The 21,450-nt window shown below is 41.5% G+C and overlaps 1 protein-coding gene across 2 annotated transcripts in view; it reads left to right on the plus strand.

The window, feature by feature from the left end:
* The window catches only part of LOC140736882 (BTB/POZ domain-containing protein 19-like), a 168,983-nt gene that overhangs the window by 145,393 nt on the left and 2,140 nt on the right, over positions 1-21,450 (plus strand). For both annotated transcript variants that reach the window (XM_073062891.1, XM_073062890.1), the window contains 2 exons: positions 5,307-5,438; positions 6,902-7,027. In XM_073062891.1, the coding sequence (XP_072918992.1) occupies positions 5,307-5,438; positions 6,902-7,027 (258 nt within the window). The remainder of the gene's footprint in view (positions 1-5,306; positions 5,439-6,901; positions 7,028-21,450) is intronic.

Genomic DNA, 21,450 nt, shown 5'->3' on the forward strand with positions numbered 1-21,450 from the left:
GAAGCAAATTACGCTGAATGCATATCTGAGCATGAAGCTCTGAAGGTATTTTTACATTGACACTTGCTTGAGCTAAGTCACTGGGCAGTTGCTGTTGTTACAGAATTGTAAACACACAAAAACAAAAATCTGCCATTCTGCCAAGATAAAAGGGATAGCCCTCAAGAAACAATCAAAATGAAACCAATGTAAGCGTAAAGTTTCTCAGGGGTGGTGAGAAAGTAAAAGGTATGGTGTTAAACTTATTCTGACCCAGGAAATACAAAGAATGGTAGCAATGTATCAGCAAGTCATCCTGTTAAACTTTAGTTATTTTGCTCAATTTAGCTGCTGGATGTGACTAATTGCTTCCTCTTGTCAGCTTACTGTGCTAAGAATAGCTCATTAGGACCTTTGTCCCACGACAGCATGAGGTAAAATGAGTGTTTAACGGAGGGGGGAGATTGCCAGATGCAAGGAATGTGCTGGTATTTCTTAGTTGAAATTATTACCACTTCTACTAATTTCAGTGTGTAACAAAAGCGCTTTTAGAAATGAAGCAAATTTTTGATGCAGAGTTCTTTTCTTGGGTTAGCAGTCATTTCCAATAATAAAGTTGACCAGCAAATTGTGGTCTTTAGTAAGAGTTAACAAGTCTGATTATGTGGCACTGGTTTTGGATGGGATAGTGTTACAAAATGGTGGTGCACATATACCTATCCTGGAAGCCTTTAGTTTAAGTCTCCATGTTGTACAAGACACTCTTTAGTCATTCAAGCCATACATTAGAAGCATGCAGGATCTTTGCTGTAATACATAAATAAAGGATAAATGCTAGTTTTGGGATCCTTTAGTGAAATTCTTACTTAATAATTGCAATGACAGTGTAGGTCATTTGGCTCTTCGCTCTACACCTGCTCCCACAAAATCAATCCCAGCAGCCCCCTTTGCCCTCTCCTCATTTCCCTGTCCAGTCTGACTTTACTCTCCCAACATGCAATTCAGTATGTGACAAATGTCCCCAGCAAATTTGGTACTAACCGTACAGAAGGATCTGCATCAGGGCTAACTGGAGAGCCCATTAATATTATGTGATTAGTTGCTAATATCCCCTGAAAAATGCTCATCAACCTCTGGGCTATATTTGTTTTCTTTCGTGAGCCTGAATTGATTGTTTTGGAACAACTTTTTTTTAAATTCCCGAAGTAATTGCTTTCCCTGTATTTTATTTCCTTCAAGAATGTTCTGTTAGATCTGCCTTTGGAGTACTGGCTGAATTTTTATCCTGATAAAGGACAGTATAGGCCATTTTCCATGGAGCTGTCGCAGCACACTTGAAGTGCTTGCTAATCGTTCCAGGAATGAAATTTAGTTTCAAGCAGTCTTCTCAATATTGTGGCCCTCCCCTTCTAGTTATATTCCCGCGATTGATCATCCCAATCACCTGTCTCAGATTTGTACATTATTGATGACTCTCCACTTCTGTGTCACCCACATACCCCTCGTGTGAATTCCCTGGAAAAGGGGCCTGCAAAATAGTCCTTCCAGTCACATTGCCTTGTATCAAACTGTCTTTTCCTCCCTATGGCTATAATGTAGCTCTCCTTGTAAAATGATGGGACATTGTTATTAGTTTCAATGTTGTCTGATTTTTAACCACAGGACCACAAGCAATAACTGGTGCAATGTAAAATTGACCTCACTCTTGGGCTCAGTGTAAAAAGCTGTCAATATAGTTTTCTGCGGCTCTTATCAATGAATTAATTTCTAGGTACCTAAATTTCATACTCCCACTACAATCTACAGGCAGTGCAAGATTTATTTCTATGAAATTAACGTAAATGCAAATAGAGCCCAAGTTGTGGGTGTCCCACTGTTGACTTTATTTGCTCTACTGTCTTTGAGAAGTGCGAAGCATGTTACAGAAGTCACAGGACTACAGTAGCAGCCAGTGCTACCCAGCTGGAGGAGTGGTGAAATAAATCACGTGTGGGTTAGGTTGTTCACACTGGCTTTGTGGCAAAAAAAAAGCACAACAGTGTTTTTTCTAGCTCAAGCAACTGAAGAAGTTCAAGGGTTCAAAGGTCAAGCTTAATGTCAGAGAAATGTATACAATAAGTCCTGCCCCAAAGAATGAACAACAGTTAAGCATGAGAACCCCAAAGTCCCCCCCCCAGCTCCCCCACCCCGTGCGTAAGCGGCAGCGAGCAACGCTTATTGCTAATCATTCCAGGAATGGCCCCAGTTTGACCCCAAATCCTCAAGACCTCCTACAGGGGCATCATTGAGAGCCGTCTGACTGGCTGTATCACCACCTGATAAGGGAACTGCACCAACCTTGATGGCTGGGCACTGCAGGGTGTGGTACAGACAGTCCAGCGCATCTGTGGATGTGAACTTCCCTCCATTGTGGACATTTACATCAGCAAATGCAGAAAGAAGGTCTGGCAGATCATCGGGGACACCAGTCACCAACCATAAAACCATAGAACATTACAGCACAGAAACAGGCCTTTTGGCCCTTCTTGGCTGTGCCAAACCATTTTTCTGCCTAGTCCCACTGACCTGCACCTAGACCACATCCCTCCATACCCCTGTCATCCACGTACCTGTCCAAGTTTTTCTTAAATGTTAAAAGTGAGCCTGAATTCACCACTTGAACTGGAAGCTCATTCCACACTCCCACTACTCTCTGTGTGAAGAAGCCCCCCCCCAATGTTCTCTTTAAACTTTTCCCCCTTCACCCTTAACCCATGTCCTCTGGTTTCTTCCCCGCCCCCCCAGCCTCAGTGGAAAAAGCCTGCTTGCATTCACTCTATCTATACCCATCATAATTTTATACACCTCTGTCAAATCTCCCCTCATTCTTTTACGCTCCAGGGAATAAAGTCCTAACCTATTCAATCTTTCTCTGTAACTCAGTTTCTCAAGTCCCGGCAACATCCTTGTAAACCTTCTCTGCACTCTTTCAACCATAAACAGTGTTAGCTGTTTCCGTCTTGCGAACAGTACCACAGCATCACAGTCAGGAAGCTACGGGACAGCTTCTTCCTACGAGCCACTAGACTTTTAAATTCACATGTCTGTACGAAGTCGTAACACAAAGATCCCTCATGTTATGCGATGGATGTAAGATTTAAATAAATTTTAAACTTAATAATGTATAAAATGTTTATCTAAGCTGCTTTTGCTATTTAAATAGTTTGCAAAATGTAACTGAAAAAGACAGTTCCTCTTGTCACTCTAATGGGCTGTGGGGGAAATCGTGAAATACTTAGCGGCTGCAGTGCCATCAAAGAATATGATTTGAGCTGCTTCCTAACCAAAGGAGCAAACACATTTCAGGTTATTGCTGTCATATTTTGATACACATTCTTTTTTCTTCTTGGAGTTCCTCTTGGGTATTTTAAATTTCTGATTGCTAAAGGGTATTGATATGCTTCTATATGAGGTTATTAAGGGAATTAATGTCTACAGAATGGGAAGTACAGCTTTGCAGCATTGGTTAAGAAGCAGGAGGTATGGAGCACAGCTGAAGGGAATGTTTATTGAGCATTGAGACCAATGATGTTCCTCAAGGCCCTTGGGGTTTCAGACAACCTGAATGAAAAAATAAGTATTTAACAATCCAAGTTTGCAAATTGTTACGTTCCCAGTAACCGGGTGACTTACCAGCAAAGACAGAGAGGTCCGCTGAAGTCTGATGGTACTATTTTCAAATGTTTTTATTTATAAAGGCACAAATGTATGGTTAATACAAAACATTCAGATCATATACATCGTCAAAACGCAATCTAAAGCACAGGTATAGTAATAATCAATCAGAAATAAGCTCTATCGTTGTCTAGGGGAATACTGAGTCCAATGGAATATAAAAGTCACTCAAAGTCTGCAGGCTTTCCCATTTTGGGAACCGCTGGCATTTCACGTGTTGGAGAGAGGGATTGGTGAGAAAGAAGGAACACTTGCCCGTCGTCTTTACGAAGAAAATCCCGGTTGTTAGTTAAAACGGTTTTCCTTTGGTTTCAGCCACAGACTCCCGATCCGGAATCTAACGCACGTGGCTTCCTTCAAAATGGCTTCCCGCTCCGACGGGAAGCGCTATCGTGTCTTCTTCGTGTGTCTCCTTGGTGCGACTGAGGCCCCGCCTTGGCAGCCCATCTTTTATCTGGACTGGCAGGGTTGTAGATGTCAATCAGGGTGGGGGTGAGGCAATCTTTCCCCCATCACCCAGCCCAAACAATCCAAGTTTGCAAATGAATCCAGAAGGCATGGTAAATGTTAGGGTTAGGAGCAGGAAGTTAAAAAAAAAATTGACTAGTGAATGGGCAAAACTGTAATAAATGGAGTTGAATATGGAAAAGTGTGATAATGTCAATGTAGATTTTGTTAAGACTAACCATTCATGTGAAAGAAACAAAAATCTCTTTTTCATAGTCACTCTCTTCACAAGAACCTATATGGTATAGAGAAAGAGCATAATACTCACAATCTAATAATGGTCTCTGCATTGCTTTTTAGAGCAAACTCTAATCTAATATTATGCTGAGTTTGTTGATTTCAGCATGTTGTGGAGTTTCGTAATAGGCTTGATGATTCCCAAGGAATGAAATGAGAAAAATAGATAAGGTGCTACTCGGGATTGTAGTCTGGTGGGTTCTGCTGGAATGTACATGGGGGCAAATTTGTGCTTGGCTATTTAATTGACTTCTGAGGTTGAGTTATTCAACCTGTGCAGACTGAAAGAATAAGAGAAAGGCCGACAAGGAAAGTAGAAACTTGCATTTAAACAGTTTGCATCAGCCTAAGATGATTTAAATCGCCCTCCAGCCATGTGGTACATGTTAAATTGTAGTCCTGGGAAAAATGACCTGCTGATAACACCCGACTCCCTCCGCAGTGAGGTCAGTCTTGCATTTTTATTGTGGAATTCTGGAACGGAACAGAATGGTTTCACTAATCTAATACCAAGAACATATCAATCAGATTTAATTTTACCTCAATTGGCTGCATTGTCTACAGCCAAGTAGAACTGATTGCAAAGTGTAATGAAATAGACAGCAAGAAGAAAATTTACACATTTTAGAAGAAACACAGAAGGGAGACAAAATCTTTAAGTGGAAGTAAATAACAGTAAAAAATACTTGATGACTAGGCATAGATTTGGTATTCCAAATGTGACTGATTCTATGTGTTGAAAATCTTTGTGTATTGAGTCCTGAATATTCATACAGAATTAATTAAACAGATGGTATACTCAAATGTATAATTTCCTTTGTACTTACACAGGCAGTTTTAAAGAGTAGAATCATTTGATTTGTCTGCAGAGTATTGTGAAGACCCAAGGCTTCCATGAACTTTCTGATCCTGCCATGCTTGTCATTCTGCAAAGTGACTTGCTCACTATTGATGAGCCTGATTTAATTAACTTTGTCAGAGAATGGGCACATGTTAACTCAGTAAGTATAATCATGTGAATTTTGACTTGGCTCTTCTGTTCTCTCTTAATTTTATCTTATAAAAAGTTAAATTTTAGGTACTAATCTCAAAACATAATACTGGTATTTGATTTTTATGTGTATTTAATTCCAAATTTTCATTTGGCCCGTTGAGTCTATCTTGGCTCAACATTCCCCACATCACCCAAATTTTTCACGTAACCTATGCTGTTGGCATTTTCATCAACCCCACCTGCAACCGAGATGCCTCCTTTTCATGGGGAAATTATTACAATGGCCATTAAAACAACTGCTAAATGCAGACTTCATCAGATAGCACCAGTGGTCCGGATTGAACATAGGTCACTGAGAAGTGAGGTGTCATCTTTCTAAGATGTTCACTGTTTGGTGCTCAGTGTAGAAGCAAATAAGTGCCTTCCTTAACTCCTATGTTGTGTTAAGATCACTGGGATCAGATTGTGATGAAATGAGGCAACCTTTTTAATAATCCAGGGATGTATTTTTGTACCTGGTTCATTCATCAATTCATAACTTTTCGAGCAGGGATTTTAACCCGAAGACGTCAGTTGTGTTGTTCCAGTTCTCCAGAAATGGGACACGAATCTCTTGGACTTCCAACACATCTGGATGAGCTGTACTTGTTAAGTTCACTGTCACAACAATGTTTTCATTCCCTGCACCCACTCTGGGAGTGAAGTGGTGGATCTGAATTATGAACAGAAACAACATTGTGAATGGGAGTATTGCCACAATTGAACATAGTGAGACTGAACATTTGGAAGTTTTCACCCAATAAACTTGACTACATCAAATCTTAAAATGCAGGAAAGCTGAATGTAGGCAGGCAGTGGTCTACAGTAGTTACTTGGAACAGGCAGAAACAAAAGTACTTTACTTTACTGAAGATACCTAGTATTGCTTCAGCTGCCCTTTACATACCTTTTAACAACCACTTCTTGGAAAGATGAAGGACTGGAAAATACAGTTCTTTTGTGGTGCATACTCCATTTAGTTGCTTTTTCACATTTTGAAACAGGCCCTACTTTGCATTTCAATTTCATTTGATTTTCATTCACTGTCAGGTAAACCTAAAACCTGAAATCGTTAAGGGCCAAAATGATGGCAGCAATACTATGTGGGGCTGTGCATTTCTGTACACAGATAGGTGTGCTGTGGAACCCAGTAATAATCACCTTGCCATTCACTGCCTCGTTATATCAGGCAAATTTAGTTGAATATCAGCAATGCCCTGTGTTCAAAAGCTGAGTTTCGAGCACTAGGACCAGGAGAAGTGTCCAGGTTGTTTCTTTTAAATCTAGGAATGAACATGAATTCTACACATCAGCATTAGTTGATGATGTAAAATATAAGGATGTGGCCAACATATTGCTGCGCCATCAACATAGAAACTTTAAGTTTTTTTTCCAGAAACTAATATAATTTTTTAAAATCCTCCAACACAGGTAGTTCTTGACAAGTCTGTACCAGAAATAGCAAAGGAAGTTGTTCGTGAATTACGCCTTTTTCTATTGACCCCTGATGAGCTGACGGCATTGGAAGTGGAGAACAAGAAAGACAACTTAATTCCTGTAAGTCATAAGCTGTGTGCATATTGAAGGGACAGCACCATCACGTAACAAAAACAACCAAATTTTATTTGCTTACCAGAACAGATAAATACCATGAATCATTTTAAATAAATCACTGTGTTCCTGGTAGATGAAGTAAAAGTGACACAATTTTTTCTTAAACTATATCTCAAAGCAAAACTTTAAAAAAATTGAGGTTTTTTATAGATACATGAAATAGCTCATTGAATATATTATCGAAGGCAGTGGCAACTTATGGACCTTGTAGTTGCAGAATAATCCCCAAGTACAGGTTATTTTTGGGGTGAATATTTATAATATTACCATTTATAGGATAGTTCCAAGGAATCTGCATAGCCTCTATTTTAACCTCTAAGTATGGCTGATCTGTTTATGTAGCAAATACTTGGCAGAGACTGAAAACAAAGCTGTGCCTGATCAGATTGACACCATTGTAAAGAAACAGACAGACTCCAGGAGGCATCTCATGGCCTGGATCATCTCTACATCTCTGCTTCACGACAGAGTTGGACATTAAATAAAGAGCCACTGTGGATCTTTTAAGGGAAATGATTTTTAATGTGCCAAATTGTTAAAAAAAAAGTAGATTCACCTGTGTCCCTGGTTTCAGTAATAAATTCTTCCCACCAAATTGAAGTTAGTGCAGCCTTTCTTCCTTCAGTTTGTACTGAGCTTTAGCAGTGCCCCTTCCAGGATTGAGAATTGTAAATAGAACAAGAAAAAAGTTTCCTTGTATCATCTGGAACCAGGTACTGTCGGGAGTGACTCACAATGCAGTCTTTGTAGGTTTAAGCCAGATAATCTTTTTCTCCATCGGTTTATTTTACTTCACAGTCACTTTCTAAATGGATCAAATCAATCACATTTTCTTAACTGTGGAACTGCAGTTTTGAAATTATACTGTTTCCTGCTGTTGAAATATGCCACTTAAAATTATGTTTCCATATATAGTTCTGTATGTAATTCCCTGTCATTGAATGATAGTTTTGATTCATCCTTTCACCCTTAGTCTTCTGGCAGCTTTTCTTCTGAATATTCATGCTTTTCAAACACCACCTCAACTCCAAGTCCAATTTTTCATCAACTTTTCATCTTCTGTTCATTTTCTCCTGCTCAGCATCTTAATTAATATCCCTCAATCAATTCTGGTTTGTGTTTCTAAGTCCCTTTTGAGATTCCATTCAGATTATATTAACATCCTGTTTCTGAGACCACTTGGCACTGCGAGGTTGCCCCATTGATTTTGTGTGCCATCTGCACCACTGAGCACAAATAAAAGACTTAATCCTAAACAATCTCAGCCCACATCTTCCAACTTTACTTATTTTGGTCTGTTCTGAGAAAATATCTATCCAGTGTCACACCTGTGCTATCTTACTGCTTACTGATTAATCATAATCCTTTGACAAGAATTAATTTACGGGCTGAATTTATGACTCCGTTTGGAAAATGAACATGCAGGTGATATCTGTTCAAATACCCACCTCCCCAATCAAGACCTTTGATTCCATGTCCTTGCTAAATCTTTTTCTACATCACCCTCATCACTTGTTGGTGTGTCTCCCTTTTTCTCCCCTGTGAAGTCTGATTGGTGCAGACTAATATATTTGATGCGCAAGGATAGTCAGCATGGCTTTCTGCATGGTTAGTCATGTCTAACCAATCTTCTAGGGGTTTTTGAGGAAGTTACCAGGAGAGCTGATGAAGGCAAGGCAGTGGATATGGTCTGCTTGGAATTTAGTAAAGCATATGACAAGATCCCACATGGGAGGTTGGTCAAGAACATTCAGTCGCTCGGCTTTCAAGATGAGGTAACAAATTGGATTAGACATTGACTTTGTGGGAGAAACCAGAGAGTGATAGTAAATGTTTGCCTCTCTGACTGGAGGCCTGTGACTAGTGGAGTGCTGCAGGGATCAGTGCTGGGTCCTTTGCTGTTCGTTATATATATCAATGATCTGGATAATAATATGGTTAACTGGATCAGCAAATATGCGGATGACACCAAGATTGGGGATGTAGTGGACAAGGAAGGCGTTTATGACTTGCTATGGGATCTGGAGCAGCTGAGAAAATGGCAGATGATATTTAATGCAGACAAATACGAGGTGTTGCACTTTGGTAGGACCACCCAGGGTAGGTCTTACACAGTGAACGGTAGGGTACTGAGGAGTGTGGTAGAACAAAGGGATCTGGGAATACAGGTCCATAATTCATTGAAAGTGGCCTCACAGGTAGATGGGGCCATAAAGGAAGCTTCTGGCACGTTGGCAGTCATGAATCAAAGTACTGAGTACAGGAGATGGAATGTTATATGGAAGTTATGTAAGACATTGTTGAGACCTGATTTGGAGTATTGTATGCAGTTTTGGTCACCTTCCTACAGGAAGGATGTAAACAAGTTTGAAAGACAAATAAACTCTTCTCGGGCTTCCAGCCGGGTACATATATCAATTTTAGCCAACATTTTGATGACAAACTGTGCCGCCTTTGTCAGGGATTATGACTAGGCAGGTCTAGTCCGGTGGTATTTATACCCCCATTGTCCATTCTTCCTGATTGGTTAGTCCTCATCCAATCAGGTTTCTGCTGTCCCACCTTGTTTACAATCAAATTCCAGTTCTTATTTAGAGCAAAGCACAAAAATACAACTGCAGATGCTGTGGATCAAAGAATACGAGCACAATGCTGGAAGAACTCAGCAGGTCAGGCAGCATCCGTGAGAAAAAAGTAGCCAATGTTTTGAGCCGAGACCCTTCATCAGGAATGGGGGGTAAGAGAGGACTGAAGCCCAGTAATAGAGATAGGGGAGGGGGTAGGGCCTAGAGGCACCAGGTGGAAAACCAATCAGAGGAAAGATAAAGGGGGGAGGGGAGGGAATAAGCATGGAAGAACTGCAGAGATAAAGAAGCAGAAAGTTGAAAGGGGAGAGAGGCAGAGAGGGACCTGGGATAGGGGGAGTGAATTACCGGAAATTAGAGAATTCAATGTTCATACCACCAGGCTGGAGGCTACCCAAATGGTAGATGAGGTGTTGCTCCTCCAACCTGAGTTTGGCCTCATCATGGCAGTAGAGGAGGCCATGTATGGACATATCCAAATGGGAATGAGAGGCAGAGTTGAAGTGGATGGCAACCAAGAGGTCCTGTCTATTGTGACAGACGGAGCGGAGGTGCTCAACGAAGCGGTACCCAATCTGCGTCGGGTCTCGCTGATGTAGAAGAGGCCGCACTGGGAGCACTGGATGCAATAGACGACTCCAGCAGACTCGCAGGTGAAGTGTTGCCTCACCTGGAAGGACTGAATGGGGTCCGGAATGGTGGTAAGGGGGGAGGTGTGGGGACAGTTGTAGCTTGGAGCAAGACCTTCAGCTTTGTTAAATTTCTTTTCCTCTAGTTTTATTTCAACGGCTTCCTTCACCAGGTGGTTCCAAAAGCCAGTGGTGCAGCACAGTAGGTTTGTCCCATCGAAATCAATGCTATTGCCATTGCAAATGTAATGGATTCCTACCAGTGATTTCTCCGGGTAAACCCAAATGATATACCTCCTGTGCTCCTTGATACAGGTTTCCACCATACGCCTTGTCTGGCCGATGGAGATGCAGAAAAATTATTGTCGACCATTCTTGGACATTCTAATATGATGGAAACTGATAGCCTTGGGCATGGCGTCTCTCGGAAACCCACTCACACGGACTTATATCTCAACAGTAACAGCCACCATTACACCTCCCAACAGTTCCTTCTACAAAGTTTGTACTTTGATTAACTGTGCAAAAAACTATTTCAGACACAGAGCGTCTATATGAGGAAATAAGATGATTAAGCACGACATTCCTATAGGATGGCTACAATCAGGCCCTTAAAAGGGCCAACAGAAAAATCACGAAACCGAACAATGAGGAGGAACCTGCCGCTGACACCTGTCTTCCCTATACTTCCATGATTTCTGGAAGGATCGCCAGGATCCTGAAGAAATACCGGATTAATACAATCCACAAACCCATAAGGAAGCTCAAATCACAGCTTATGTGAGTCAAAGATGACCTGGGACTCAGGTCAGCTGGTGTTTACAGGATTCCCTGTGAATGCGGAGCAGCATATATTGGCCAGACGGGACACATGGTGGAAACCCATGTCAAGGAGCACAGGAGGTGTATCCATTTGGGCTACCCGGAGAAATCAGTGGTAGCAGAACGTTGCATCTGCCATGATCATAGGCTTGAATTTGATGGCACAAAACTACTGTGTTGCGCCAAAGGCTTTCTGGAACACCTCATGAAGGAAGATATTGAAATAAAACGAGAGGAAAAAGACTTTAACAAAAACGAAGGTCTCAGTCTAAGTAAGAACTGGAATTTGATTTAAAGCAAGGTGGGGCAGTGAAAACCTGATTGGATGGGGACTAACCAATCAGGAAGGAAGGACGTTGGGGGGTATATATACTATCAAACAAGACATGCCTAGACATCATCCCTGATGAAAATGGCAGAGTTTGTCATCGAAGTGTCAGTTAAAATCGATACCTGTACCTGGCTGGAAACCCAAGAAGATTTTATTTGTCATGTATGTGGAGAAAGCACTAGATCTTTTTTCAAGGTTGAAAGAGTACAGAGAAAATCTGGAGGACCTGAGTTGGAAAGATTGACTAGGTTAAGGCTTTATTCCTTGGAACATAGAAGATTGGGAGAGGATTTGATACAGGTATACAAAATTATGAGAGGTATAGGTATAGATAGGGTAAAAGCAAGTGGGGCTCCAACCAGAGGTCATGGGTTAAGGGTGAAAGGTGAAAAGTTTGAGGGGAACATGAGGGGAAACTTTTTCACACAGAGGGTTGTAAGAGTGTGGAACAAGCTGCCAGCACAAGTGGTGCATGCAAGCACAATTTCAACATTGAAGATACATGGATGGTAAGGGTATGGAGGGCTATGGTCAATGGGAGTAGGCAGTTTAAATGGTTTGGCATAGACTAGATGGGCAGAAGGGACTGTTTCTGTACTGTACTTTTCTATGACTCTAACTTATTAGTATCCTCTTTAGATGTGGCTTGGTGACATCACAGGAGAGGAGAAATTCATTAACCTCCCCCCACCCCCAGAGTTTTTCTACTCTTCCGGAAGTTAATGAATAATTCCATTGTACTCCATTGCCCCCGGAACCCTTAAATTTAAAAAAAAAGTGCAATAAAGCATTGAAATTTAATTTGCCTTGGTCAACGTACATCTAGCAGTTACATTTGTCGCAGGTGAGAGGCACATTCAGGAGATAAAATGAGCCAAAATGGAGAATGGATAAATAAAAGCTCAAACGTAGACATCCAGGAAAAAATAATAAGAATTCAGGATTACTGCAAACATATTTTAGCAACATTCTGGGTGACTGTTTTGTAAAAGGAGACAGATATCACTTCCTTATTCCGAAGTAACTCATCATCAACCTCCAGACCTTGGAGTTAATGCCTCCTTCTGCAACTGGATCCTTGACTTTCTGACCAACATATACCAATCAATAAGGATAGGCAGCAACCCCTCTGCCACAATTATTCTAAACACTGGTGCTCCACAACGTTACATCTCCAGCCCCCTACTCTGCTCCCTGTACAATCAAGATTGTGTGTTTGCAGATGATATCAGTCTAGGGGGCCATATCTCAAATAATGACAGGTCAGAGTACAGGAAAGAGATAGAGAGCTTAGTGACATGTTGTCATGACAACAATCTCTCTTTCAATGTCAACGAAACAAAAGAGCTGGTCATTGATTTCAGAAAGGGGAGCAGCACACATGCTCAATGTTGTTGGATTGAGAGAGTCAACGTCCTCAACATAAACCTGTCTTTGTCAAGCCACATTGATGTCACAGCCAAGAAAGTTCACCAATGCCTCCAGTTACTTAGGAGGCCAAAGAAATTTGGCATGTCCCTTTCAACTCTTTCCAAATTTTATCAATGCACCATAGAAAGCATTCTGTCTGATTGCATAACAGCTTGGCATGGCAACTGCTCTGTAAGTGATTGCAGAAAACTGCAGAGAGTTGTGGACACAGCTCAGCACATTACAGGAGCCAACCTCCCCTCCATGGACTCTCTCGCTGCCTCAGTAAAGCAGCCAGCATAAGCAAAGACCCAAACTACCCCAGACACTCTCTCTCCTCCCTTCTCTCATTGGGCAGAAGATAACAATGCTTGAAAGCAAGTACAACCAGGCTCAAGGACAGCTTCCATACCTCTGCTATCAGCCCCTTGAACAATATCTTGTATGATAAGATGGAATCTTGACCTCACAATCTACCTTATTAAGATATTGTACTTTATTGTTCACCTGCACTGCACTTTTTCATTTTATTCTGCATTGTCATTATTTTACTTTGTTCTACCTCAGTAGACTATGTAATGATTTGATCTGTATCAGCATTATACAATACAAGCAACACTGTATCTTGGTGCATGTGACATTCATAAACCAGTACCATTGCTAGTGAATGGATTATTGATGACTTATTTCATAATTGCATAATCTTTTGTCTCCCTCACTTTAGCCAACTGCCAGTGGGTGAATGTTTGTAAGATGTACCTGTTTCCAGAAAAGCTTCTATTTAATGCATGTGCAAAGGCTGCCAATAGCATTAGGATCATCAGTAGGCTGAAGCACTAGGCACAGATTTCACACCATGAGGGAGATTATGACAAGCTCAGAACCTGAAGGAAATCACGGAGGTGGAATACAATAAATCAAATAAAGTGCAGGGAATGATTATGTAGAAAGGATGCAAAAATTGATTCCCTTTGAATATTTTGTTCATCTAAGAGATTTACAGAGAAGCAGGTGTACTCATTCCAATATTACCATTGCCAATCTTCCTGTCTGGAAATTGCAGTTTTTTTCAGGAGGTATTCAAAATCTGTGTTGTGTCCATTGTTAGCACCCATAAAAAATGTGAAATTCACCGGGACACTGTTTAAAACAGTGATAAAGCAGGACTTGTGCCTGAAGGGATTAAACTTAATGGAGCACAGCTTTAGACAACTTGCTGCACACCAGTCTGAGAAAGGCAGCTGCTGTTAAAGGCACACTCCCCATGGCAGTCAGAGACCAGCAGTACCATAAGACATGGGAACAGAATTAGGGAATTTGGTCCATCGAGTCTGCTCTGCCACTAGATCATAGCTGATTTATTATCCCTCTCAACCCCACTCTCCAACCTTCTCTCTGTAACCTTTGATGCCCTGACTATTAAAGAACCTATCAACCAACTTCTGCTTTAAATGTATCCAATGACTTCACCTCCACTACCGTCTTGGCAGTGAATTCCACAGATTCACCACCCTCTGACTAGAGAAACTCCTCCTCCTCTTTGTTGTAAATGGACATTGCTCTATTCTGAGGCTGTATCCTCTGGTCATAGACTCCTGCATTATAGGAAACTTTCCCTCTGCATCCACTCTATCTAGGTCTTTCAATATTTGATAGATTTCAATGAGAGCCCCCCTCATTCTACTAAACCTCAGCAAGTACAGGACCAGAGCTATCCAATATTCATCATATGTTAATCCTTTTATTCCTGCATTCATTATCGTGAACCTCCTCTGGACCATCTCCAATGCCAATATATCTTTTCTTAGTTAAGGGGCCCAAAACTGCACACAACCCCCTAAGTGCAGTCTGACCATTGCCTTATGAAGCGTCAGCATTACTTCCTTGTTTTCACATTATAGTCCTCTTGAAATGAATGCGAACATTGCATTTGCCTTTCTCACCACCGACTCATCCTGCAAGCTAACCTTTAGGAAATTCTGCACAAGGACTCCCAAGTCTCTTTGTTCCTCTGATTTTTTGAATCTTCTCCCCATTTAGGGAATAGTCTACACCTTTATGCCTTGTTCAAAAGTGCATGACTATATACTTCCCTCCACTGTAGTCTATCTGCCAATCGCCCATTCTCCCAATATGTCTAAGTCCGACTGCAGACTCCCTGGTTCCTCAACAATACCAGTCTTCGTATTGTCTGCAAACTTGACCACAAAGCCATTAATTCTGTCCTCCAGATCACTGACATACAATGTGAGAATTTGCGGACATAATGCTGATACCTGCAGAACACTACTAGTCACTGGCAGCCGATCAGTAAAGGTGTCTTCTATTCCCACTCTTTGTCTCCTGCCAGTCAGCAAATTTTCTATCCGTGCTAGTATATTTCCTGGAATACCATGGGCTCTTATCTTGTTAAGCAGCCTCATGTGTGACACCTTATCTGAAAATCTAAGTAAACATCAGCTGATTCTCCTTTGTCAATGCTGCTTGTTATTTTCTGAAAGAATTCCAGCAGGTTTGTCAGGCAATATGTCTCCTGAAGGAAATCATGCTGCCTTTGGCCTATTATACCATGTGCCTCCAAGCACCTCAAAACTTCATCCTTAATAATGGAAGACAGACTAACTGGCCTATAATTTTCTTTCTTCTGCCTCCCGCTCTTCATAACGACTGGAGTGACATTTACAATTTTCCATTCCTCCAGAACCATTTCAGAATCTAGTGATTCTTGAAAGGCCATTACTAATGCCTACACAATCTCTTAAGCTACTTCTTTTAAAACCCTGTGATGTAGGCCATCTGGTCCAGATGAATTATCTGCCATCAGACATTTCAGCTTCCCAAGCACCTTCTTCTTAGCAATAGCAACAGTGCTCATTTCTGCCCCCTGACACGGCCGAATTTCTGGCATATTGCTAATATCTTCCACAGTGAAGACTGACACAAAATACTTACTAGGATTGTCCACCACTTCTATGTCCCCGATTGCCACCTCGCCAATATCATTTTCCTGTTGTCCAATATCCACTCTCACCTCTCTTTTACTCCTTATTTATCTGAAAAAACTTTTGGTATTCTCCTTTATATTATTGGCTAGCTTTCCTTCATATTTCACCCTTTCTCTCCTTACTGCTTTTTCGGTTGCTTTCTGTTGATTTTTAAAAGCTTCCCAATCCTCTAACTTCCCACTAATTTTTGCTATATTGTATATGCTCTCTTTTGCTTTTATGCTGTCTTTGGCTTCCCTCATCAGCCGCGGTTGCCTCATCCTCCCTTTAGAATACTACCTCATCTTCGGGATGTTCCTCTCCTACACCTTCCAAATTCACCAGAAAATCCAACCATTGTTGTTCTGCCATCATCCCTGCTAGTAACCCCTTCCAATCAGTTTTGGCCAGCTCCTGTCTCATACTTCTGTAGTTCCCTTTACTCCATTGCAATACTGATACTATTGACTTTAGTTTCTCCTTGAACTGCAGAGTGAATTCTATCATATTATGATCACCGCCTCCTAACGGTTCCTTCACCTTAAGCTCCATAATCAAATCTGGTTCATTACACAGCACACGATCGAGAACTACCTTTCCTCTCGTGGGCTCAACCATAAGCTGCTCTAAAGAGGCATCTTGTAGGTTTTCTACAGATTCCCTCTCTTGGGATCCAGCACCAACCAGATTTTCCCAATCAACCTGCATATTGAAATCCCTCATGACTATCGTCACATTGCACTTATTACATGCCTTCTCTATCTCCCGTTGTAAAATGTATCCCACACCCTGGCTACTGTTTGGAGGCCTGCATCAGGGTCTTTTTACCCATGCTGTTTCTTAACTCTGCCCTCAAGGACTCTACTTCTTCCAATCCTGTGTCATCTCTTTCAAGTATTGGATTTCATTTTTTACCTACAGAACTACCCTGCCCCATTTGCCCACCTGTCCACATTGTTTCCTTTCAGTACAATGTGTATCCATGGATGTTAAGTTCCCAATTATGATCTTCTTTCAGCCACAACTCAGTAATGGCCACAATGTCATGCCTGCCCATCTGTAACTGCACTACAAGATCATCTACCTTATTTTGTATACTGCGTTCATTCAAGTATAACACCTTCAGTCCCGTATTCATCACGCTTTTCAATTTTGCTTCAGTTCATTCCACTGACTGCAATTTTTCCCTATCCTCACATCTCACTACATACCACATTTACTTGTATACCAACTGCCCCATCCTCTGCCCTATCACTCTAGTTTCCATCCCCCTGACAAATTTGTGTAAACCCTGCCCAACAGCTCTAGCAAACCTGCCCATAAGGACATTGGTCCCCCTTGGGTTCAGGTGTAATCCATAATCCTTCCCTTTTGTACAGGTCATACCTTCCTTAGAAGAGTTCCCAATGATCGAGTCATCTGAAACCTTGCCTCCTGAACCAGTTCCTCAGCCATGCATTCATGACCAAATTATTCTAATCTTACTTGCACTGGTGCGTGGCACAGGCAGCAATCCAGAAATTACTGCCCTTGAGGTCCTGCTTTTCAGCTTTCTACCCAACTCCATATATTCTCTCTTCTGGACCTCCTTCCTTTCCCTACATATGTCATTTGTACCGATATATACCAAAACTTCCGGCGAGCTGCGTTTAGACTACTGTAGACCTGATCTGAGACATCACTAACCCTGGCATCTGGGAGGCAATTACACACTGAGGCTGTGCAGGAAGAGAGAAAAACTGCACTGGATGAAGGATGGAGGGAGGAGATACACTCGAAGGGACAAGGATATCCTAATCATAGACTCAGGTAAGGAGAGAGGCATTTGTATCAGGGGAGAGGTATTCAGCTAGTCTCACCATATGAAGGGTCTGGCAGGATGTGACTACAGTTTGTCCTCTTATTTGGGCAATGCAGAAGTTACTCTGATGTTTTCAGGAGATGTTGTCAGAGTGAGTTGTTTACCACTGGAACCAGTTATAGCAAATGAATGCAGTTACTAGATCAGCAATTTATGCACAGGTATATTATGATCAGTGCAGAGGAAAATGTGAGGGTGCTCTCAGATGAATGAATTTTGTGTTAAGGATTATATTGTGAAGAAGGTAACTTTGTAATTATTGCGAATTATGACTAAGCAGATTTATTATGGAAAGTGTTTCTCTTTGCCCTTAATGGCTTCCCTCAATTTCCATGCCCCATTCTTTTTGTTGATGAGAGAGTTCCAGGTGGCATGTGATGTCTTCTCTTTCTCTTGCTGTTCTTCAGCTATCAGTTAATGCCTCTCAAGATCCAAGTCTGCATTTTCTGGAGAAGCCCAGTTTGATTTCAAATTGCACACTATTGCTTTCTTGGGGTGAAAATGATTTTCCAATGCCAAGCACTGAGGAAATAAGAAGTATGTTTTGGGGCTAAATTTCAAGGAAATGGGCTTTTGTGCTTTATTATTCAGGAAAATTTGCATTCACTGAATCCGTCTTTTTTTTGTGTGCTACCAGTTATAAACATCTCAAGGACTATATAAATACATTATTCATCAAAGTTGAATAGAAAAGTTTTAGAGGGACAACTTGTCCCAGACTTAGAAGTCAACAGAACAATTTTTCTAATGTCTGTAAACAAAATGAACACTTTTCAAGACAGTGAATGTCCTCTGCACACACTCATACATGCACATACACACGCAGTGAGTATAATTATTCTGTTGTTGGCAACCTATAATTTTGAAGACCTTTAATGTCATCAAAATTGTTTCACACTAATTATAGATTCGACATCAGAACTGTGTTTACTTTGATTTAATGTAGTTGATCATCATGGTGCCTTATTTAAGTGTTCCAGCCGTATTTTGGTTTCTTTCAACTTACACAAGAGGATACAGTGGATTCAGGTTAATTTGGGCATTGGTTAATCAAGGCAGCTGCTTATTTGGGACAAATTGTAAAAAACAAAAACTAATTGAGAAAATAGCCAGGATTCCTTTCATTTATTTGGGACACTATGCCCAAATTGAGGCAGGAGACTGGTGCCGAACGGTTTCTAACTAGTGTCGGATGTGTGTACTTATGTGGCTGCTACACACTGCACTGTGCTTAGAGAAAACGGTTTTTAAATAGCGTCAGTTGTGTGCACTTGTGTTCAAAAAACAGTAATTTTTGTCACTGATAGTGGGCAAGAAATAAGCAGTTTGACAATTCAGAACTGCTTTGCTCACTGTGGGTTCAAGCATTCAGGCTTGAAGATGCCGGTGACTAGTGGTGTTCCTCAAGGACCAGTATTGGGACTGCTCCTCTTCACATTATTTGTCAATGATTTGGATAATGGAATTGACGGTTTGTGGCAAAGTTTACGGATGATACAAAGATAGGTAGAGGGGTAGGTAGTGCTGAGGAAGCGCTGCAATTGTAGCAGGACTTAGATTGGAAGAATGGGCAAAAAAGTGGCAGATGGAATACAGTGTTGGGAAATGTATGATAATGCTTTTTGGTAAAAGGAACAATAGTGAAGATTTTTACTTATATGGAGAGAAGCTTCAAACATCAGAGGTGCAGAGGGACTTAGGAGTCCTTGTGCAAGACTCCCGGAAGGTTAATTTACAGGTTGAGTCTGTGGTAAAGAAGGCAATTGCAATGTTGGCAGTTATTTCAAGGGGAATAGAATATAAAAGCAAGGAAATAATGCTGAGCCTTTATAAGACACTAGCCAGGCCACACTTAGAGTATTGTCAATGGTTTTGAGCACCATATCTCAGAAGGATATGTTGTCATTGGAGAGAGTCCAGAGGAGAGTCACGAGGATGATTCCAGGAATGAAGAGGTTAACATATGAGGAGCGTTTGGCAGCTTTGGCCTTGAACTCACTGGAAATTTAGAAGAATGCGGGGGGATTTCATTGAAAGCAATCGAATGTTGAAAAGGCTAGGTAGGGTGGATGTGGAGAGGATGTTTCCTACGGTGGGGATATCCAGTACTAGAGGGCACAGCCTCAGCATTGAGGGGTGACCCTTTAGAACAGAGGTAAGGAAGAATTTTTTTAGCCAGAGAGTAGTGAATCTGTGGAATGCTCTGCCACAGACTGTGGTGGAGGCCAAGTCTATGGGTATATTTAAGGCAGAAGCTGATAGTTTCCTGATTGGTCAGGGCATCAAAGGATATGGCAAGAAGGCGGGTGTATGGGTTTGAGTGGGATGCGTGATCAGCCATGATGGAATGGCGGAGCAGTCTCGGTGGGCTGAATGGCCTAATTCTGCTCCTATCTATGGTCTTATGGTCTAAGGTTTGGTTAGGTACACTTTACCACACACAAAGCCATGTTGACTATCACTAATGACTCCATGTCTATCCAAATACTTGTACATCTCGTCCCTTAGAGCACCTTCCTGATACTTTCCCACTACTGCTGTCAGCCAGTAATTTCCTGTCTTATTCTTAGAGCCTTCCTTAAACAATGGAACAACATTAGCTATCCTCCAATCCTCTGGCACCTCACCCATGGCTAAGGATGTTTTAAGTATCACTGCTGGACCCCTGCAGTTTCTTCATGAGTCCTCCCACACGGTTTGAGGGAACACCTTGTCAGGCCTTGGGGATTTATCCACTCTAATTAGCCTCAAGACAGCAAACACCTCCTCCTCTTTGTTTAGGGTCCATGAAGTTGATACTGCTTTGCCTCAGTTCTGCCTGATGGGAGAGGGGAGAAGAGAACGGAGAATGTCTGGGGCGGGTGGACTCTGTGATTGTACCGTCTGCTTTACTGAGGCAATGAGAAGAATAACCAGAGTCCAGAGGGGAAGCCATTTCTTGTGATGTGCTGAGCTGTGTATTCATCTCTCTGCAGTTCCTGTGGGCACGTGCCGAGTAGTTGCCATATCAGTAATCCAGATGGAATGTTTTTATGGTGCATTGTTAAAAATTGGTAATGGTCCTTTAAAGCCAATGTTGTCCATAAGATCCATATTGTGAACTGGAAGGTGTATAGTAGTTTATTTCTTCTATTTCCTAGAGTGAGAGGAAACTAATTATAATTATGAACTACTGAGATGTTTGCTGTTAAAATGAAGCGAATTATAAGCCAAATGTTGATTAACTCTGAATTTATTCTGTGTAGTTGACAAATAATAATGACTGCACCATCCACTGGTGCAGTGGATGCACATTTAAGCAAGATTCTTCTTCTTTCTCTTCTTGAACATGAGATTCTGCAGATGCCGAAAATCCAGAGAAACACAGAAAATGATGGAGGAACTCAGCAGATCAGGCAGCATCTATGGAGGGAATAAATGAGAGATTCTGCAGTACTGATGAAGGCTGTTGGCCCAATACGGCTACTGTCTAATCTTGTCCATAGATGCTGCCTCACCTGCTTAGTTCCTCTAGTATTTGGTGTGTTGTTATACTTCCCCTTCTTGGCTTTTTTTTCTTCTTAGTTTGAGAAAGCCAAAATCTGTCTCACCCAGTTCTCCCTGTGTCCTTAGCTGAGATGTACAAGTGCACTGCGCTCCTAGATGATGGTTGCCAGTAAGTTTACGAATAACTTCATTTCCAGTTCTGATGGGTCAATGATGTGTAGTGCTAACTCTGTTCCTTTCTTCACAGATGTTGCATGA

The sequence above is a fragment of the Hemitrygon akajei genome, chromosome 12 (genome assembly GCF_048418815.1).
Source record: "Hemitrygon akajei chromosome 12, sHemAka1.3, whole genome shotgun sequence".
NCBI classification, from domain to species: Eukaryota; Metazoa; Chordata; class Chondrichthyes; order Myliobatiformes; family Dasyatidae; genus Hemitrygon; species Hemitrygon akajei.